Source organism: Charadrius vociferus, unplaced genomic scaffold (genome assembly GCF_000708025.1).
Source record: "Charadrius vociferus isolate BGI_N301 unplaced genomic scaffold, ASM70802v2 scaffold32, whole genome shotgun sequence".
Taxonomy (NCBI): Eukaryota; Metazoa; Chordata; class Aves; order Charadriiformes; family Charadriidae; genus Charadrius; species Charadrius vociferus.
Genome location: NW_009647856.1, coordinates 7,388,285 through 7,407,158, shown reverse-complemented (window position 1 = coordinate 7,407,158; position 18,874 = coordinate 7,388,285). Strand labels below are relative to the sequence as shown.

Here is an 18,874-nt window from a genome sequence, read left to right as displayed (position 1 = left end):
CTGATCTTCAGTGTGAAGTTTTAAATTCCCTTTCCCTAATAACATGCCTCAGTCTGGTTAAAGTAGTTTCTATGTGGTTTTCTTGAAAGGAGCGGGGGCTTTACACATTTCGAGCTGAAGAGAATTGGGGGTTGTTTCTTTATTTGTTAGCTGGGGATCCAACCAAAGAAAAAATGGGATTTTTCTCAAGAACTCACTGAAATACAGACATTAAACACACAGAGCACCAGCTCCAAAAGTGAATGCTGTTCTTGCTGTGGCAGCCCACTGGCCCTACTGTATGTTCAGTATTGCTTTTGCCCTGTGTTCATAAACCATGCGTTTAAACAAGAAAGTCATGAAACTGGTTTAACTAAAATTTCTGAGATATCAAAATTTGAGAGATAACAAGTAGTAGTTTTCCATTTAGCTTTTCAAACTTTAAGGTTCTACATTTGGTCCCCCAGTTTAGGTTTTCTCATTTCTAGTGAAAAATGAGATTTTCATGAAATTGTTTTAATTCAGGAGCCAAGCCGAAGAAAAGCGTAATGTGTCGAGACTGGTAATAAAGCTGGGAGACGTGGCAATGATGCCTTTAGTATTATAGTAATCCCCTGGTCCTGAGTACAGGAGCTAACCCTACCTTGCCAAACCATTTCACTGTCCTTTGTAAAACATGCAAACTCATACCATCATCAAGTGTATATATTATTGTGAGCGCTTCCTCACGTTTCCTCCCCTCCTCTGATATCTGCTAATGCTAATTTAAAGGCAGCATTTTCTCTCACATGCCTCTCAAGCCTCAGTGTCTATAGTCTGTGCTTTGTCTTTGGGGAAGGCTAATAATGTAGATGAATTACATTATGTGATTTGATTGTCTTTAAAAAGACAATGCAAGCTACATTAAGCACTAGCAACCTTTCAAGCAAAAAAATTTCCTCCTTCAAATATATACAAATTGCATGGAAAGCTTAGTTCAAAGGAGATTGATGTCGCTTGAACGTTTGCATTGAATTTGGCTGGCACTGCATCGGGTCCTAAAAGCTGCAGTTATTTAAGCCAACCTGTCTGTTCAAGGAGAACCTGGAAAGTCCTATACAGAGGCTATAAACAACAGGGAAGTTTTATATTACATAGGGTGATGGTAGAAACTTGAAATGTTCAAAAATATACAATCTAGGAAGATTTTCTATTGTCCATTAATGTAAAACGTTTTGGCAGGAATAAATATTTGCTCATACAGAAACATTTCTATATATGTCACCATTCAGGACATATAAACGTGTACAGTACTCATAAAAGACACAAAGGGACTCTTAATTTCATTGAACAAATAGTGTATTTTGCTTTCTGGAGTCATGCAGGAGAAGAAACCATGCTTTTGGCTTTTCTTGCTTTGGCTTTCAGATCCCTAAACCCTCTACAGCTGGGACTTTTTATATTTTTCCGATGTATGGGTTTTTTCCCCAGTCCTTTCCAAACTCTCTTACAGTTTGGTTGCATTTTGAGTTGAACTTCTGGCTCTTTCTGACCCCTGTTCAATCCATTTCACCCTTCTTCTGTTACCCAAGCCAGATTTCCTCCTGTTGCAGAGTCTGTAGGAGCAGATGGGTGAGAGAAACTCTGTGAGGTTCTGCTTTCTGAATATTTTCCTCTAATTGTTGGATTGGCTCAGTGGATCTGGAGGGACCGGTTGGAAGCCAGGACCATCTGCACAAAAGCTCTATACTTTTGCATTGGCCCAAGGATCCTTTATGTCCTCTGACTCTTTGGTGGCTTCATTCCAGCAAAGCCATACTGAAGGAGGGCTTCTCCTGCTATGACCTCTTTAGGGATATCATATTAAAAGTAAAGGTCACTGAGAAACTGTTTCTAGCTCAAGGGAGATAGCTGTTTCTTAAAGATAACTACCAGTTTTGAAGATGTTGACCTCAGGGACTAAAAACGTCGAGCTTTTGTAACAGTAATTCCATTGAAAGTCCTATTTAATTTAACCCATACAATTAGCTTTTTTTTTTTTTTTAGCTAATAAATTAAACAACTCCACATTTAGCATTTTTTGGAGAGGCAGGATCTGAAGTAAGTCAGCCTTTTCTCAAGCCACGTGTCGCTTCTGCTCACCGGAGAAGGAGGGGCACCTTGAGAGGAAAACCAATGCTCGGCAGTTTACAAGATGTGCTTATTCAGGTGGTAAAAGTGCATGATGTGGAAGTTTGGCCGAGTCTGGGCACAAGATCTGTAGCTCTGGCTGGGCTTTCCATAAACAGTGAAAGGAGGGAGAGGGGCTTTTAATTACCTCGGTCCCTCTGTGGGTGGAATTCATCCCACTGAACCTCAGCAGTTTGGAAATTAGGCGTCCGGTCTCCCTGCGATGTCAATGAAGTCACTGCCAGGCTGTAATTCATCCTACCAAGAGCTGGGGTTAATCTATCTATTTTAGGATTGGATGAGTCATCCACTTGCTCTCTCTCCTTTGACTATAGCAAGAGCCTGGGCGAGTAACTTTTATTCAGATAAAGCTGGATCAGATGAATCTTTCCCACTAGGACTGGGGAAGTTTCAATTGAGAAAAGCTTATTTCTTGCCAGGAATGTGTTTAGAGCATGCATAACTTGAAAATGTGCTGAAATCCTACAGGAGTCAGCTAGTAACTCTTAACTCAGTTGGATTTAGTCAGCGGAGGGCGACGAAGATGATCAGAGGGCTGGAGAGCCTCTGCTATGAGGACAGTCTGAGAGAGTTGGGGTTGTTCAGCCTAGAGAAGAGAAGGCTCTGGGGAGACCTTATAGCAGCTTTCCAGTATCTGAAGGGGGCCCATAAGAAAGCTGGAGTGGGACTTTTTACAAAGCCATGTAGGGATAGGACAAGGGGTAACAGCTTCAAACTGGAAGAGGAGAAATTTAGATTAGATATTAGGAAGAAATTTTTCACTCTGAGGGTGGTGAGGCACTGTCCCAGGTTGCCCAGAGAAGCTGTGGCTGCCCCATCCCTGGAGGTGTTCAAGGCCAGGCTGGATGGGGCTTGGAGCAACCTGGTCTAATGGGACATGTCCCTGCCCATGGCGGGGGGCTTGGAACTAGATGATCTTTAAGTTCCCTTCCAACACAAACCATTCTATGATTCTATGTACTCTTAAAAAACAGGGCAGAATCAAATGTGGACTTAAAAGTTGTTTTAAGGCTTTGCTAAATCAAACACTAAATGGTCTGGGCACCTTAAGCACTGTTCCGATAAGCAGCTTTTCTAAAGGTCGGCACAGTGTATATATGGTTTGATGGAGGTAGTGCTCAGGTCTCCTCTCTATTTTAATTCTTAAAATATTGCTGGAATAACATTACACTTTTTCAGGCACAGGCGGTGAAGCCTTTACCCCCATTTTAACATCAACATCCAGAATGGCTGATGTCAGTGTTAGCACATAGTTGCTTTTTGCCCTGGCGATGATAAATTTTACCTTAATCCACAATTTTTAAGGTGCAGTCAGGATTTAATTTAGAAGGAATGAATCCTAATAATTGGGAAGGATAAAATTTCCAAAGAAAAGGAAGTCAAGTAAATGGGAACTGCCTAAGAGCTATGCAGATTTGGCTCTGATAATCACCACTAACTTTGAAATTCTCCATGCATATATCGTCACTAAAATGTAGCCAGTGCCTTCCTCTATTAGGAATTTGTTCAGCAAGCGAATCTCAACTATTTCCTAATATGATTTTATTACGGGTTTGGAAACCCAAGAGCTGATGAGGCCTAAGAAGTCTACAGGAACGGCTTGTGACTCTGTTGCCTCCTCCATAAATACCCGGTAATTCCGAATTTACAGTTATCACAGGAGAAAAGCTGTGGTGAGTGAAACGAGGCAAATTGCTTCATTGTATGAAAGTTTGCAACGGAGGCAGCACAAGAAGTTGTAAAATGTAAATCTCGTGCTCTCAAATTTCCCCGTGTTTTCACAGAACTGCATCTGTGACTGTGCAGCACTACAAAAATTTCCTGCGAATGTGCTAATAGGCCTTATGAGAATGTTCTATCACCACCCATCTGTCACTTTTTAACAGGCCTGATTGGCAAGCACTTGTAACAACTGACATCTGTTCTCGCTTATTGATATGTAGATTTATGGTAATTGCTGTGAACAATAAGACACAAAATTACCTAAGGTGAACATTAAATTAAATTTTCATGCCCCTATCCTTATAAATATTTTTTTTTTAAATCTTAAGTTTCAAGCAGGGCATACTGTGCATCTGTTTTGTACATAATTTAATTGTTTTTTTAATCTGCTAAATAACAAAATGAAAGTTGAATTTCCCTGCAATCTTGAATATTTGCCAAGCTGATAGCACATTGGTAAATACATGTTATTAAAAATGGAATCAAACTGTATTGTGATTCTGGTTTTTTTAATCATTTCCCTTTAATTCCCAACGTTGTCGCCATCATGAAGATCAAGAGTTATTCCTTATCCAGAAGTTGGGTTTTTTTTCCCCTACAGGGGGATTTTATTTTTCATGTGCAGCTCTGCCTATGAGGCTGTTCTTCAGCGTTAAGCAATTTGCATTTCTTCAGAGAGGTGCATTTGCTGAGTGAGCAGCACTTTCAAATAAAAAACGTTCTCCTCATTTGCGGTCCAGCTCTGTTGCGGGATTTGGGACTGTTTTGAAAAAGCTGTAGGATGTGAAATGTGTGAAGACAGTGTGTGAAAGGGGAGAGAATGAGAGAGCAGATGAGTCCCACAGAACTATACCTTGGCTGAAGTTCAATTGAACTGAAAATCCCCCTTTGAAAGCAAAGTACTTTCTGGGTCTGGGAGTTGAGAGCATTTGGTTTCCTCCTCCAAGTTTGTCCTAGCAAGTGAGATGTTGACGCACTTGACAAGTTGATGGGAGAAACCAACAAAGAGGGAGCAGAGATGGTAAAATGCCTGGGGAATGTGAAACATTTTTTATATGTTTAAGCAGTTCCTAAAGAGGATGCATATTAAGTGATAAACCTGTTGACACAGTCAGCTCTAGACCATGCTGGATGACGATGTGTGCCATGAGCCCTTGCTGACAGTCACATTCGGGTGCTCAGTTCAACAGGGCTCTTTGCTGTCCTTCTCTTACGCATGTGTGACAACAGCGAGCAATCTTTTTTCCTGAATGCACTGAAGCTGACACCCTACAACATCTGCAGAGCTGGTTTGTGGCCAGTGTAGTCAACCTCTACAGTAAAACAGCCTGGGTGGGGAGACAACTTCGTCACTGCCTCACTCTTGCTTCTTAATCGGTTTTTGGCATTGAAACTCTTTCGTCAACTTGATGGGTTCCTCTTGTGCTTCCACAGGAAATGGCCCACTATTGAAAAAATGTTTTTGTGGGATGAGGCAATGCTGGTGGTTTTTTTGCATCCATACAGGCGCAACGGTGGTTCATGAGCCCGGAGAGAGCAGTTGTTTGTTCCACTGCCTGTTGACCTTGTCTCGCCTGCCATACTTCTCCTTGAGCGCTGTACAGCGCACGTATGCTGCCTTCCAGCTTCACAGCCCCCTGTGCTCATAGCCTCCTGCAGCCTTGCATGCAAAGCCAGGCACAGAAAATGCAACAGAAAAAGAAGTATTACATTGCTTCAGAATCCATTTGTGTCTATACTGAGGTTTGGAGAAAAGTCCACGCATTTTCCAGAAGCATGTGGGATTTATTTAGGTGACGCTATTTTGCAGTCTCTCCTCTAGTACTGTCCTGTATTTGTTCACTATTAGTTAATCCTGCCATGTGTGCTTTTTAAAAGTGGAAACCTCCCCACAGAGGAAATATAAGCTGATTATAACTGATCCTTCTGATGAATAACTAACCAGTGGGGTGGTAGAAAACCATGCTGCCATGGTGAAGAGCAACCCACTGCTTTCCCAAATCTCTGCTACAGAATGGCATGAAATACGGCCTCAGTGAAGATCAGCAATGTTTGCTGGGTATTCTTTGCTGAATGACTTATACTTCTTAGGAAAGAGGAAGGTAAATGATATTTGAGGACCAAATACCAATCCATGATGAAAATTGATTCCATATCTCATTTTGAGAACTACTGTCTGCTTTGTTTGCAAAGAGCTGGACCCCAGCTTAAGTCTTCTCCATCCCTAAAATCTTGTTTGAAATAATATGCAGAATCTTACTATCAAAGAAAGAGGATTTTTTTAATGAAAAAACAATATTTACACCTGAGGCAAGCAAGTAGGTCAACTGGGTAATTAAAAAAAAATGAATTAAAATGATGCTCGCACATCTGAATTTCTATCTGAATTGTACTTTTTGATTGAAAAGTTCTCAAGTTAAACCAGAGATAGGATTTGAAAACTGTTATGGGTTTCCTTACTATCTCTGGTTTCAGAAATTTATTTGTTAATATGATACTGCTTCCAAAATTTGGTTTTAGACTGATAGTAAAAGTAAAAGGTTTTTTAACTATTCAGTCAACTTTTCATGCTCAAGAAGATGACTTTGTTCAAGATTTGAGCTGTTTAAAGCAGTTTTATTCTATTCATTTGGGTATCCAATATCTGATTCTTTAGTATTTATAAAATATCACTTACACATTGTGAGAGGTGGTTTAGATTGACCAAGTTGCAACAATGACCTGTGATCACTTTCTTTATTTAGTGGTTGTACCTAATTGTCTGGGTTAATAATGACTTGTCACTAGGGTAGCTTTATTGCACCTTGCAAATAGTTTGGGTTGGTGGGGTTTGAGAAAAGCCTTATTTTTTAAGATGGTCATTAGCCTCCAAAAGAAACCTGAAAGAACATTTTGGTGATGTAATTCCTCCAAGTGTGTTGTGCAGATTCCAGACTGCAAAGTGTTGGATCACGGATCAACTAAAACCTTTCTCCTGACATTGTCATTGTGTCACGTTTTCAAAACACCGATCTGAGCTGACTTTGGGCATGTGACTGAGGCACAGAAGTTAGAACCTCAGCCAAGCTAGGTGCTCACCCAAGACCTGACCTGCCTATTGGAACATGCTGTATTTAAATTTGGGGGATTATTCACAAATAGATGCTTATATCAAGGTTCACCTCAGAGTTCCTAATACTGGAACAGTAAGAATACTTCTTTATGGGGTTCATTGATTGTACCAACCTGAGTCTGCAACACATGTGTTTGAAAGTAATATCACTCTCCATTGTTGCAGTTGTTCTTGATTCCTAGGAAATAACTCCTTCATTGCATTTTTTTTTTCTTTGCAAACATACTTACAAAATATTATGTTTAACCTCTTTTTTTTTTTTTTCATCTTCTCCAAGTTGTTATTAAATTCCCGTCGTTTGAGAAACAAAGTGTGCAGGGACAAGTAATACCTTTTGTTAGACAAACATTCAGAAGAAATTGGACAAGTTTTCACGCACTCAGGCTTTTCTTTGGATGTTCCCCAAAACTCATGCAGTCTTCCCAGCTCTATCACTTGGTCTAAAAAAGGTGTTGCTCTTCCTAACACCTAACCTTTTGTGTGTACTTATCTTATCAGGACAACAACATAATAAAACTCCTTAAGTATTTTGGGTTTATGCATTTTGTCAATTCTGCTGAGGGCTCAAGCAGCATGCACACATCTCCCTCATGGCCAAACCAAAAAGGGTGATCTCTCCCTGGCATCCAAACAATCTCTCTCACACCTGTATGTAGACACTCGGTCTGAACATCACCCCTGTGGACAGCCGTATCTTGTTCAGAGGATCCTGAGGAGGATCCAGTCGGGGTTAATGCTAGCACCTAACTTGTATCTGCATTTTAGTCTCTTACTGAAGCAGTTCACCTTAGAGTAAGTGCCTAAGTACTTGGTCTAGTCCAAGGCAAAAGGTAGGTACTTTTGAAGGCCTCTGGAGAGGCAGATTCCTGTCCCCCTGGTTTAAGTCAAATGAATGCCACTTGCTGTTCCTTAATCATCTTCTTTTCAATTTCACATTAAATTCTATTTGTTGTTTGTCCTATTTTACTTGTCTAAATTAAAGTCTTTGTTATTTAAATGCATCCATTTCTTCAAGGTCCTCATTGAAATGCCGGTATATCTCCCCCACATCCTCTAAAATAATGAAGTGACAGATGACTGGGTAAACGATACCACAGTCCAGAGCTTGCGGCCTGAAAGTCCCTAACTCGGTGATGGCTCTGTGATCAGACTGAGACTAATTTGATGTTCTTATTTCATATGCGTTTTTTGAAAGAGACCATCAAAAGGAAAATTAGCACAATTATTGGCTACTGCATAGTGTAGCCTTAGTAGATATATTCAGAGGAGATACAGGAAACAAATTGTATTCATCCCAATTATGTGACCCTGTCCTGAATGTGTTTTAAACGTTAGTTATCTTTTTTACACCCCCTGTTGTGTCAGGAAATAGTATTGCGCCTGGGCGTCACACAGAGTTTAAATGACTTCTAATTCTACACTTCCCTTATAGAAGAGGCACAAACCAGGTTTAATTTTCCTGAACTATAGGCTGGTGCCTTTGCTGTATTCTCTCAGCTCCAAGGTAGAGAGGTGAGAGATGCTGTTTGGGGACTGTAAGAGGTGGTTCCCTGATTATAGATGTCTTGGGAGTGAAAAGAAGAATTTAATCTCTTGGCAAGATACATCCCAAGCTCCATGTCCATTGAAAATAGCTTTTCTCTTTTTTTTTTAATTACATATTTAATTAACCCTATTGCTTCTCCACGCAGGCATGAACGCTTTACAATTACAGAATTTGGCAACTTTAGCAGCCGCAGCAGCCGCCGCCCAAACCTCAGCTACCACCACCAATGCAAATCCTCTCTCCACAACGACTGGTGCTCTGGGAGCCCTCACAAGTCCCGGTAAGAGCAGAGTGCTTGCTTTTAAAATACAAACATGAGAATAAATGGGAAAATGATCATTAAAACAGTGATTCCAGGTTGTGTCTAAGTTCTGTGCTCATATAAATTCTGAAGACCCTTTGAATAGCTGAATACATTTTTGTTGCTGTTTTTTTTAAGCAAATAATTAATTTTTCAATGTGTGCGTGTTCACCTTTCCAGATTAGTTTCAGGGGCCATTAAGGCCTAATGGACCCATCTTACAAAACTACGTGAAAATTACAGTTGCATGGGAAACTTAAGCTAAATTTTTTTTTATTTATTTTAAAATTTTTTTTTTAAGCTAAATCTTTTCAGAAAGAATGCAGCACACAAGCCAATCCTTCCCATCCTACAGGAAGATCAACTGAGGTGGTTATTTAAATCTCAGAGAGACTGATCTTTGTTTCCCAGCACATCGTGCACGTATCATTGTGCCTTCACCCATCATGAATTTTTGTGAAGTCCTTCTCTCTTTTCATCCCTCTGTTTTTCTTGCTGTACCTTCAGTTGAGCTTTCTGCTGGTCCTAATTGAGAATACAGTTAGAGAAGTGATATCAGATGCACAAGGAATACACAGCCAGATTCTGACTTTGTTACACTAACCAGGAGACAGATTTATAGGGGAATAGGGCACAGGTGGTGGTGCCCCCCATGACTGCCATGTAGACTTTGGACGCAAGTCCAACGTCTGCTAAACCCTAGAGAGAAATCAGGGCAAATCCAGAGTTCAGCATCTCCAGAATCCGTGGAGAGAGATGCTGATTCAGTGTAGTTACTCTGGATTTACAGTGATGTAGCTGAGTCGAGAATCCGGCCGCTTATCTTTACATAAAGGCTGCAGGGTGTAATTATTTGCATCATGAAGTGTGTTTATTGCTGTTCTAAAAAACATTCATATTATTTTAGACACCACTAAAGAACATTTGTGTTTAATCTTGTTTAAGTGTGTATTTATTCCCCATGAAAAAGTAATTCATGGCAGACGGTTTGAGCTCATCAGTAAGGCAAACAGTCTTCACTGCACAATAGAACTGGGACCGAGCGTGGAGCCGGGTGTTAAAGCTGGCCAACGCTTCCCCTTATATTACAGTTTTATTGTTTGTTTGGGGGAAAGGTTAAATGGAAGGCAGCTTGGCTAATACTGAGCTTGTGCAGCATTTTCCTCTTTCTGGTGTGAGCTTCATCTCAACCTAAAAATAATATTCATTCGCAACGTCTCTGAGAAGCAGGTGGGGTGAAAATAATTTTGGTTTGCTGATACATTTTTTTTTAAACCTGAGCAATCTCTTCCCTCTGTCCTGAAGCCGGGGCTTAACGCTTTGCAAAAGGCTGGTCTTGGTGTCAGTGCTTCTGCACCACTCCTGTCTAAATGTCACCCATTTATAGAAGCGGAAATGTTGCATTTCATGCATGCTCTGTAATATCTCTGCAGTTTAGCTGCTAAATGCCTGAGTAGCCTGTCCTCCCAAAGCACGCTCAGCATTTCTTGAGCCGTACTGACAAGACCTCTCAGGACAACTCAACCTACTGCGCTGCTGTGCAGAGGGGCTCGAAATGAACTTTCCTTATCGTTGCGGCTATGCAGCAAAGTGGCACCAGAACCTCAGGCAGCAGCATGTTTCGGTTGTGCTCTTTGTCTCGCCGTGTTAGCACAGGACATAGATTCATCCTTAAGGTCCACGTTTTCCTTTCTCCCTCTCCACCACAATCTTCTTCTCCAGCCTGGCTGACTTGCTGTTCCCCCTTTTAACCTGGTCTCCAGGCTCCTTGAGTACCTGGAAGGTGGTTTCATCTGATGTCCAAGAATGCAGAGGCACGTGGTTAGAAAGGGGGTTTGGCTGGGCTGGGCAGATACTTCTTCGGGATAACTAGAGCTTAGTATCGCTCAGGGTGGTATTGTAGAGCAGATAGCAAGGTTTTTCTAAAGAGATTAGTGAATTGGCTAACACATTGAAGATGTGTTATTTTCAAAAAAACTCTGGACATTTAGCCCTTGAAATAGTGTATTCAGTGTGACAATTGCTTTTGAAAGTTATAAGTAGTAGCTGTACACAAGTGTTTCTAATATTAGACAGCTTGGTGTGTCAAAGAGAAAGTCTGTATCTAATAGGTCCATTGACCTATTTATGTTGCACAACCAACCTAGAATCAAGCCTTTTTAAAATGTCCTTCAGTTTAACCTTTCTTATCTGGTTCCACATTCTCCACCCTATTAAATATTTTGTAAACCTGAATAATATCTTCAATGATTCTTCTCTGCTCTATGGAAAATGAATTTAGTTCGATAAAGCTTTTCATAGTAGCTCAAAGTATTTCCATTAAAACTGGAAATATGTTGGCAGAAAATATTTAAATCTGCCATTCAATGTGTGGATATTTGGAGGCCTTGAGGGTATTTTTTTGGTCTAGTTTTCTTTTAATAGAACACTTCAGTTTGTTGTGTTTCATAAGTGTAAATTATTTTGTCTGATTTCAAAGCCTGCACTAAGCCCGGGAAGAAATGTTTGTGTCTGTCCAGATAATGCATTAAATTAATATTTCTCAGTGTAGAAAACTGCCCAAATTTAGGAGAGTGCAAAGGTACATGTTTAAATTTAATCCTTTTCTTGATGCTGTTAAAGCCAAAATCCTGCACAGAGCAGGGTTGGGCATGAGCATATACTTCTAATATGCCTTAAACCATGGCAGCCACATATCCGTGTTTCTACCCATATACAACTATATCTCTCCTGAAGATCTCTCTGAATCAATCTTTGACCAAGACCTCTTGTTCTGTCTTTTGTGGACATGTGTCATAAGAGCTCCAAAAGGTGGTTACTTGAATTAAAATTCATCTTGCAGCTTAATTTTACATAGATAAGATTTAGCAACCTTCAGTGCCTCAGACTATTACGAAGGGGAGGGTGGTCAGACAGACTTCGATGCATTGGCAACACAGAAAAACAGACCGGGGAGTGAGGAACCAACACAGCATCTGTTATTTGAGGATGTCAAGTTTTGCTGCTGGCTTGTAGTTGCAATATATTCAAAAAGAAGAGAAAAATATTCAGCATCTAATAGTGACTGTTCAATCTGTATGAAACTCCTTCTTCAAGGTTCATACGATCACATATTTCCAAACAAATTAAACTCCAATGATCTTTCTCACATACATTCTTATTAAATAGCTTTGACCGCAAGAGAGTCTAAGGACACTCTTTCTTCTCCATGTGCTAAATACTTTCTCTTAAGCTTGAAACAGTATTCATTCAGAAAGAACAGAGACAATGCAATCCCCCAAACTATTAATTTTTTTATAATTGTAAATTTATAATTTCAATTTTGCATACCCATGGAAGTCTCTCCCTACAGCATTGTTAGAAATGATTTTTTAAAAGCCTTTGCTTAAAAAAACATGAAAGATTAAGCTTTCATTTTAGTAAAAATCCCCTCAGGCAATAAATAGGTTCTTTTGTCTCTTGGCCCTGGAAAAAAAATTAAAATGGTTTAAATTGCCCATGGTTAAAGTAACTGTGTCTTGCAATTATCAGATGGTAGTGAATAAAAATGAAAATGAAATGATGAAAGAATAAAAACCAGGTAAATGCATATTATGTCTTTCATGAGTTTCTCACGGGTCTTTTGAAGACTCATTTAATCATCTTTCTTGTCTTTTATTTTGATATGATAATTGTTTCCTTTATTTACTTTAATCACCTCTATTTAGTTAATTAATTCTTCACTTTCTTTTCATTTCACTCGCTTAGAATACTTCCCTGTTTTAAAGGCAGGTACCTGTAGTGTTCCATAACATAAGGATTTGGGCTGGGGTAGCTTTTACCTAACTGCAGGTTGTCTGAGCCAAACTCCCTTTTGGTCGGGCCCTGGAAGTTGGCATTTCCCATTAACTGGGAAAGGATTTTGGAGGCACTACATCAGGTGTAGGTATTGACACTGTAAATTCATCAATTTAGGCAGGATGAATCTCAGCTGAGCGTCAGGAACATTGTCCTCTCCTCCAGAGACTGTCCTTGCCACATCCTGCAAATGGATGGACTAGCAAAGAGCTCACAGGGAGGCTGCTAATCCAGTGCTTGCAGAGATTTATGGTTAATTCAGTGGGTGGTGGGAAGGCCTGGAGGTGCATGTGAAGGAGGAACATACGAACGGAGAATCAGAATATCTGCCTCTAACACTGTCGGACTTTTCATTTGCCTCAGTTGACCCACTACGCTAATTTTCCCAAGGAAAATAACATTTATTCTGACCATCCTGGGCGCTACAGGGTTTATACGGCACTGTAACACATTTCCCGACATCAGGAGCTATGAAGTTCCTGATCTTTTTGCAAACTGATATTAAGCAACAGCAGAAAAATGTTTTGTACTCACAGGGAAGAATATGGAAGTTGGGTTTCAGACACCAGCTTACTTTTTCATCTTGCCCTTCTCCATCACTGCACAGATTTTTATTGTTTAATGCCATGGCGTTAGATTCACAGAATCACATAGGTTGATATATGCTTGCCAAAGTCTCTACTCCAGGCTCTTGCTCGCAGCAGGACCACTCAGAGCAGGTTGGTGAAGGCCATGTCCAGTCAAGGTTAGAATGTCTCCAAGGATGGAGAATTCACAGCCTCTGTGAGCTCATTTCAATTTTGTTTCTTAAAACTCATGCATAAATGTTTTCTCAGTAGCCAGTAGGAAAGCTCTTCTATGTGCAAATGAAGAGATGAAACATCTAATTATACATCCAAATTTATCTGCATAAACATACACAATGTAATGTCTGAGTTGTGGGGGGATAGAACTGCTAAACCAGAAGCTAATTCAGTTTCAGACGTAGAAGCCTTGATTTTCCGTGACATTTTCATGATTATTTGATTCTCTAAACTATTATTTATTCACACAGTTGAACTAGCTATTCATGCTTCGGTAAAAAAGCTCTTCAGGTTTATCTGCTGTGTAAACCTGGAAGAAATCTTTCTGCAAAAAAAATACTGTCAGTGTAGAAAGTAAGACCTTTTTCTTTAACAACCACTTAAAATCCAGCTCAGCTTTTGCCATATTATATCAGAATACAGCCATTAACTCTTATGTTGGAAAAAAAAGCTCTCCTAAGCACAAAAGTCTAAAAATACTCATTTTCAGACAGATGCTGACATTGAAGAATAACAACCCCAAAAAAGGAAGTCGGTTAAGTATAGAATAAACTGAAAAAGAGGAAAAAAAATGCTTACAGTGCCTGTCCTGTAGGAATTAATTCATCCTTTACCCCTGCTAAAACCAGAGAATTATGACTTATAGTTAGCGCCCACAGTTCATTATTTTCTCTACCCCCTAATATAGCATGAAGATTGTCTTTGTTAGTTGAAGGTATTCATGTTGTGAACACAGTCGTTGAAATGTTAGAGATTTTATAGAATATACAAGATGCTTCAGCTGAGAAGCAGTGAAGAATGTTCAAATAATCATTCTTAGAAGATTCTCTTTTTGTTCACTTCAGTACAATACGTTTTTCTCCAATCAGCGGTGCAAGTCTGCCACCGTGACATTTTGTTAGAGGCCAGTACACCCACTGAGATAGCTGTGATTTGCTTCCAGGATGATCCAAAAATAACCCTACCAGTAGGTGTGTAGGAAGGTCTGGCAGTTTGCTAAAGAATGAATTGAGGTAGGTGTTTCATGTTGGAAAAGATCAGTTTAAAATGCAGAATGGCACTCTTCATACTGCAGTACAAATTGTTTATCTTTGTACCATTTCATGTGGAATTAATGCAGGTTCCATTATTATAAAATCATTTAAAATAACGTACCATTACTATAAAATCATTTAAAATGAGCTTTATTATTTTTCTAGTACATAGGAAATTTCCCTAGCACGATGTTCATTATTTTTAGGGTAAAGATACAGTTGATAAATATAACACATATCTTAAATAAATTTTTATAAATACAGCATACATACAGTACACGTACCCTGGATGGATGCTTAAACAACCCAAGTGTATGATTTTCAATTTAATATTTAAATCTACTCACATTATTAGCACCATTATCTTGGTGCTCTGAGCACAGAGCGATCCAATGCCTTAACCCTGATCTCGGCACCAATTTCTCAAAAGTACGTGTTTGCAAGGAAGCCATGGAAGAAGATCTTGCCTCAGCGTGCCCACCACCCAGTGCCTGTCACTTGGCTGCCTCGTTCAAGGAGATCTGTGACGGGAGAAGTGTGTTTCTGAGCAGTTGTGTGTCGGCTGGGCTTACCCACAGAGCGTTAAGTTTCTGAGTCTGCGGTTGGGCTCCTAAATAAGTGAATTGATTTTGACTGCTCTGAGTGCCCAGAGATTATGCTACTTCTCGGAGAGATATATTGGTACTAAGTCCATCTGATAATTAGGCCACCCTTAAGCAGGCATCCAAACACAAGATGGAGCCAGAAATAGGAAACTGGGCATGCATTTTTAACCCATATTTGTATTTTTAATAATGCTTCAAAATGTCTTAAATGACTAAAGGAGAAAAGAGTAGGAATTGTGGCTACAAATCTCCCAGAGTCCCAGTGCAGTAAAAGGAGAGGTGAAGGGTGATGAATTCCCACGGTGCCTCCCTGCCTCTCCCCGGTCTCCTCATTTGGAAGAACGAGCCAGCGATAACCTGAAGGACACCGATGGCAGCAGACAGGCCATCAATTAACTGGAATGACTTGTTTGCAGATTTGTCCCTTAAAATGTAAAAAGTCTTTGTATATTCTCCTAGCAGATTCGTTTCTGAGCAGGTGTGTGTCAATTCAGCCTAAAGGGTCTCAGGGAAGTTCGGTTACTCAGTGACGGGGCTTAGGGTGGGCAGAACCTGTCAGTGAGGCATGAGGCTGCCGAAAAACTGCAGAAAGAGACCTTTTGCAAAAGCTCCTTGCCTCTTTTTTAGAATCAATATTACCAATTTATGATTTTTTGGCACATAAATCTCTGATTCTTTCCTCAGAATTGCATAATTACCGAATTTGTACGCGGAAGGACAGAAACACATGCATATATTTCAATGAAGCACTGTGCTAGTTAATTCTTTTGTGGTGTTTTTTTGTTTTAGGGAACAGTGTACAGTACTAAAACATGGATTAGTAGGATCTAATTCAACAGGAGACATGTTTGTTTTTTAAACATTAGTACATTATCATCTTCCTAAAGTATTAAATCCACTGCCTTAGCACATTTCAGGATTTACTTTGCTTGCAGTATACAAATAACACTTTGTAATACATTATAGTTTTACAGTGTCTCTCTACCCCACTCAATCTCTATTTCAAACAACAAGAATCCCAGTTTGTAAAAAAGGCCATTTTTCTTTCTGTTGGAAGTCCTATTTCAAGTTCATTCAGGGCTGTTTCCTACCAAAGAAACATAATATTATCAGCTTGGCTACACAGGTAGATATGTGAGCTTATGTGCTATATATCTTACAAGAAGTTCCAAGCCCAGAAAATGCTGGAGTTCATAATATTCAAGAAAAAATCTAAATCTTAGCAAAAGTCACAGACTTGAGGGACCTTTCAACTATTTAAGGTTTACTACTGCCAGCGCTGCTCCTTCAGCACTAGTGAATTGTGCACGTATCTGTGGATACTCACAGTCTGTTTTCCAAAGGCAGGATAAATTGTGGAACGTAATGGGAATTAGAGTTTATGAATCTCTTTAGCCTAATTGTTTCAGCATTGTCTGAAAAGAGCTGATTGTTTGAATATGGGGCTGCTGATTTATTCTATGCAGTGGCCAAACAAAAATATCTCCAGCAACGGCATGAGCTTAAAACCAAATCAAGTAAACCCTTGACTGCCTTTGCTGTTCACAGAACAAAAATGTGCAATATGAATGAAAAGAACCAGTGCCACATTGAACTACGTATGACTTTACAAATGGTCTGCAAAGGACCTGGCTGAGTAATTTTACATGAGACAAGATAATCCTCGAGTTCTGCAGCTTACAGAGGTGAATGACTATATCTTGTGCTGTGCGATTACAGTGAGGTTGTGCTTGCACACCCCACTAAAAACCCCCTCTTCCATGGAAATTATTATTCATGCACTTTCTGGATTCGTAGCTCCTTTACCTACAGACTCCTATTTTGAAGATATAGTTTATCTCATCTCTATTCTAAAATACCACGGATAGGACTCCTAAGTGTCTGAAGTAAGCAAATCTTTTAGGCACATCTTACAGCAATGGAAAGACAAACACCTCCTAAGGACTATTTGCCTGATCTTGAGACAGATGTATTAGAGAGGTGAAAATAAAGATGTATCAGGCCGTCCTCTCCCATGTACTAGAATCTGAATTGCCATATATGCATGTGATTAGCACTGTTGCAACAAAAACATTGCTTTCCTTGAACTCTACTGACGCTCTTTTTTAATGGAGAGACACTACTGCTTGTTGTTTGTTATTGCTTAGTGGTGAAAGTATGTCAGAGATGTTGCAGGCACACAGGGGGCATTGTAAAGGAACCTGTACTCCAGGTAGGAGACCCTGGCCTCAAGTAGAGCCTTATTGATTCTAGATCAGAAATTCTTTGGAAAGTGATTTAGAAGTGGTTGTATACTGAAGTGGCTCCACATGGAGGTCATTTCAGCATCGGGGCACGAGTCCCTGAACAATAGCTCACTCCAAATAGTGTGAGATAGCAGTAATAAACATGAGAGCACAGCTGGAAGTTCCCTGTAGAAATGCTAATGCTCTGGTTTTGATGTGAACTCAGTGGTCCTTCGATAAACACAGGCCACAGCCCTTGGCTTCACTCAGTAAAACAGAGTCATAAACGCTCAGTAATTATTCTTTGTTTTCTTCATATTGTGGGATTTCAATTTGGTTTGATTTCAGTTTGAGTTAGAGCTGGAAATACCTAATGGGGAGCTATGAAGTTTAACCCAAGCCAGTCCAATGTGCCCCATTAGTCTCTTCCCCGGACTCTCTTTAAAGTACTTTCCACCCAAATCCAAAAGCGATTTATCATTGTGGTCTGCCGGGGAGAATGCATGGTATGTTGCAGGCACAGTGCTGAAATAGGATATATGACTTGCAGTTTACACTAGAGGTGGATGGTCTTCACTGAGCAAGATGTTTAAACAAAAAAAGAAGCATCAGTGTGGAATTGGCCCAGAGTATTTACTTGCTTTTTAATCTCTCTATCCATCTTTCACAGGAAGATGAACCCTTAAACACAATAGCCTAGATGCACAAAGATATGCCCAATGAATAAACCCTTGTTTCCTAAAATACCTTCTGTTAGATAAATAGTTTTGGAGGAAACTTACGGAATGTAAGTCTAGAAAACTACAAAAATAGCCAGCTGATAGGTTTATCTGCCATACCTGTAGTGCCTTTGTATGCTTTCTTTTCTCCTCCTTCTTTGCACTGCTGTGGAAGGTCCTCTGTGTAGACACTGTCATTTCAAGACAATCAGAAATGTCAAGTTAGGCTTTAATAAAAATGACATAAGTGATTAAGATAAGTGACCCTGATTTTCACTTGTCCCGGGCTCACAGAGCTTCCTCAGCTCTCAAATACCTGTGCACTACTGAAGAGTATGGATTTATGAATCTAAAGTGAGTCCCTAGATCTTGAAGACCTTGGCTGCTTCTGAATTTGCAAAGAATTTGAATGAATTATTTCACCTCTCTATGTTTTCTTTTTTTTCCTTGTATAAGTGAATGTACTCAAAGGACTCTGTAAAACAGAAAGCTGTTTTCAGAAAGCCAGCTTCAGCCGAAAGGGTCACCATGGGGAAAGACTCTCCTCCTCTCCCTCTCTGTCTTGCTTAGTCTCATTTGCACATGCATGCACACAGACACGCAGACCCGACCAGATGTTGAGTGGACACTGCTCTCCCTTCCTCCCTTCCTCACTGGTGCTTCTCTTTTCCTGTACCCTGAGAAGATACAGACAGTCTTTCACAGTAATTGTTCACCTGTGAGTAATGAAGAAGTAGAGGGACACTGAGTTATTTGAGAACGGCTGTGATATTAGTATATGTCTTTCTATATTGTCATTCTTGTTTCCCCCTGACTCTTTCT

At 39.9% G+C, this 18,874-nt stretch overlaps 1 protein-coding gene across 1 annotated transcript in view; it reads left to right on the top strand.

Moving 5' to 3' along the window:
* CELF2 (CUGBP, Elav-like family member 2) overlaps positions 1–18,874 on the top strand; it is a 260,680-nt gene that overhangs the window by 211,593 nt on the left and 30,213 nt on the right. Inside the window, exon 9 of the mRNA XM_009882952.1 lies at positions 8,674–8,808. Within this exon, the coding sequence (XP_009881254.1) occupies positions 8,674–8,808 (135 nt within the window). The remainder of the gene's footprint in view (positions 1–8,673; positions 8,809–18,874) is intronic.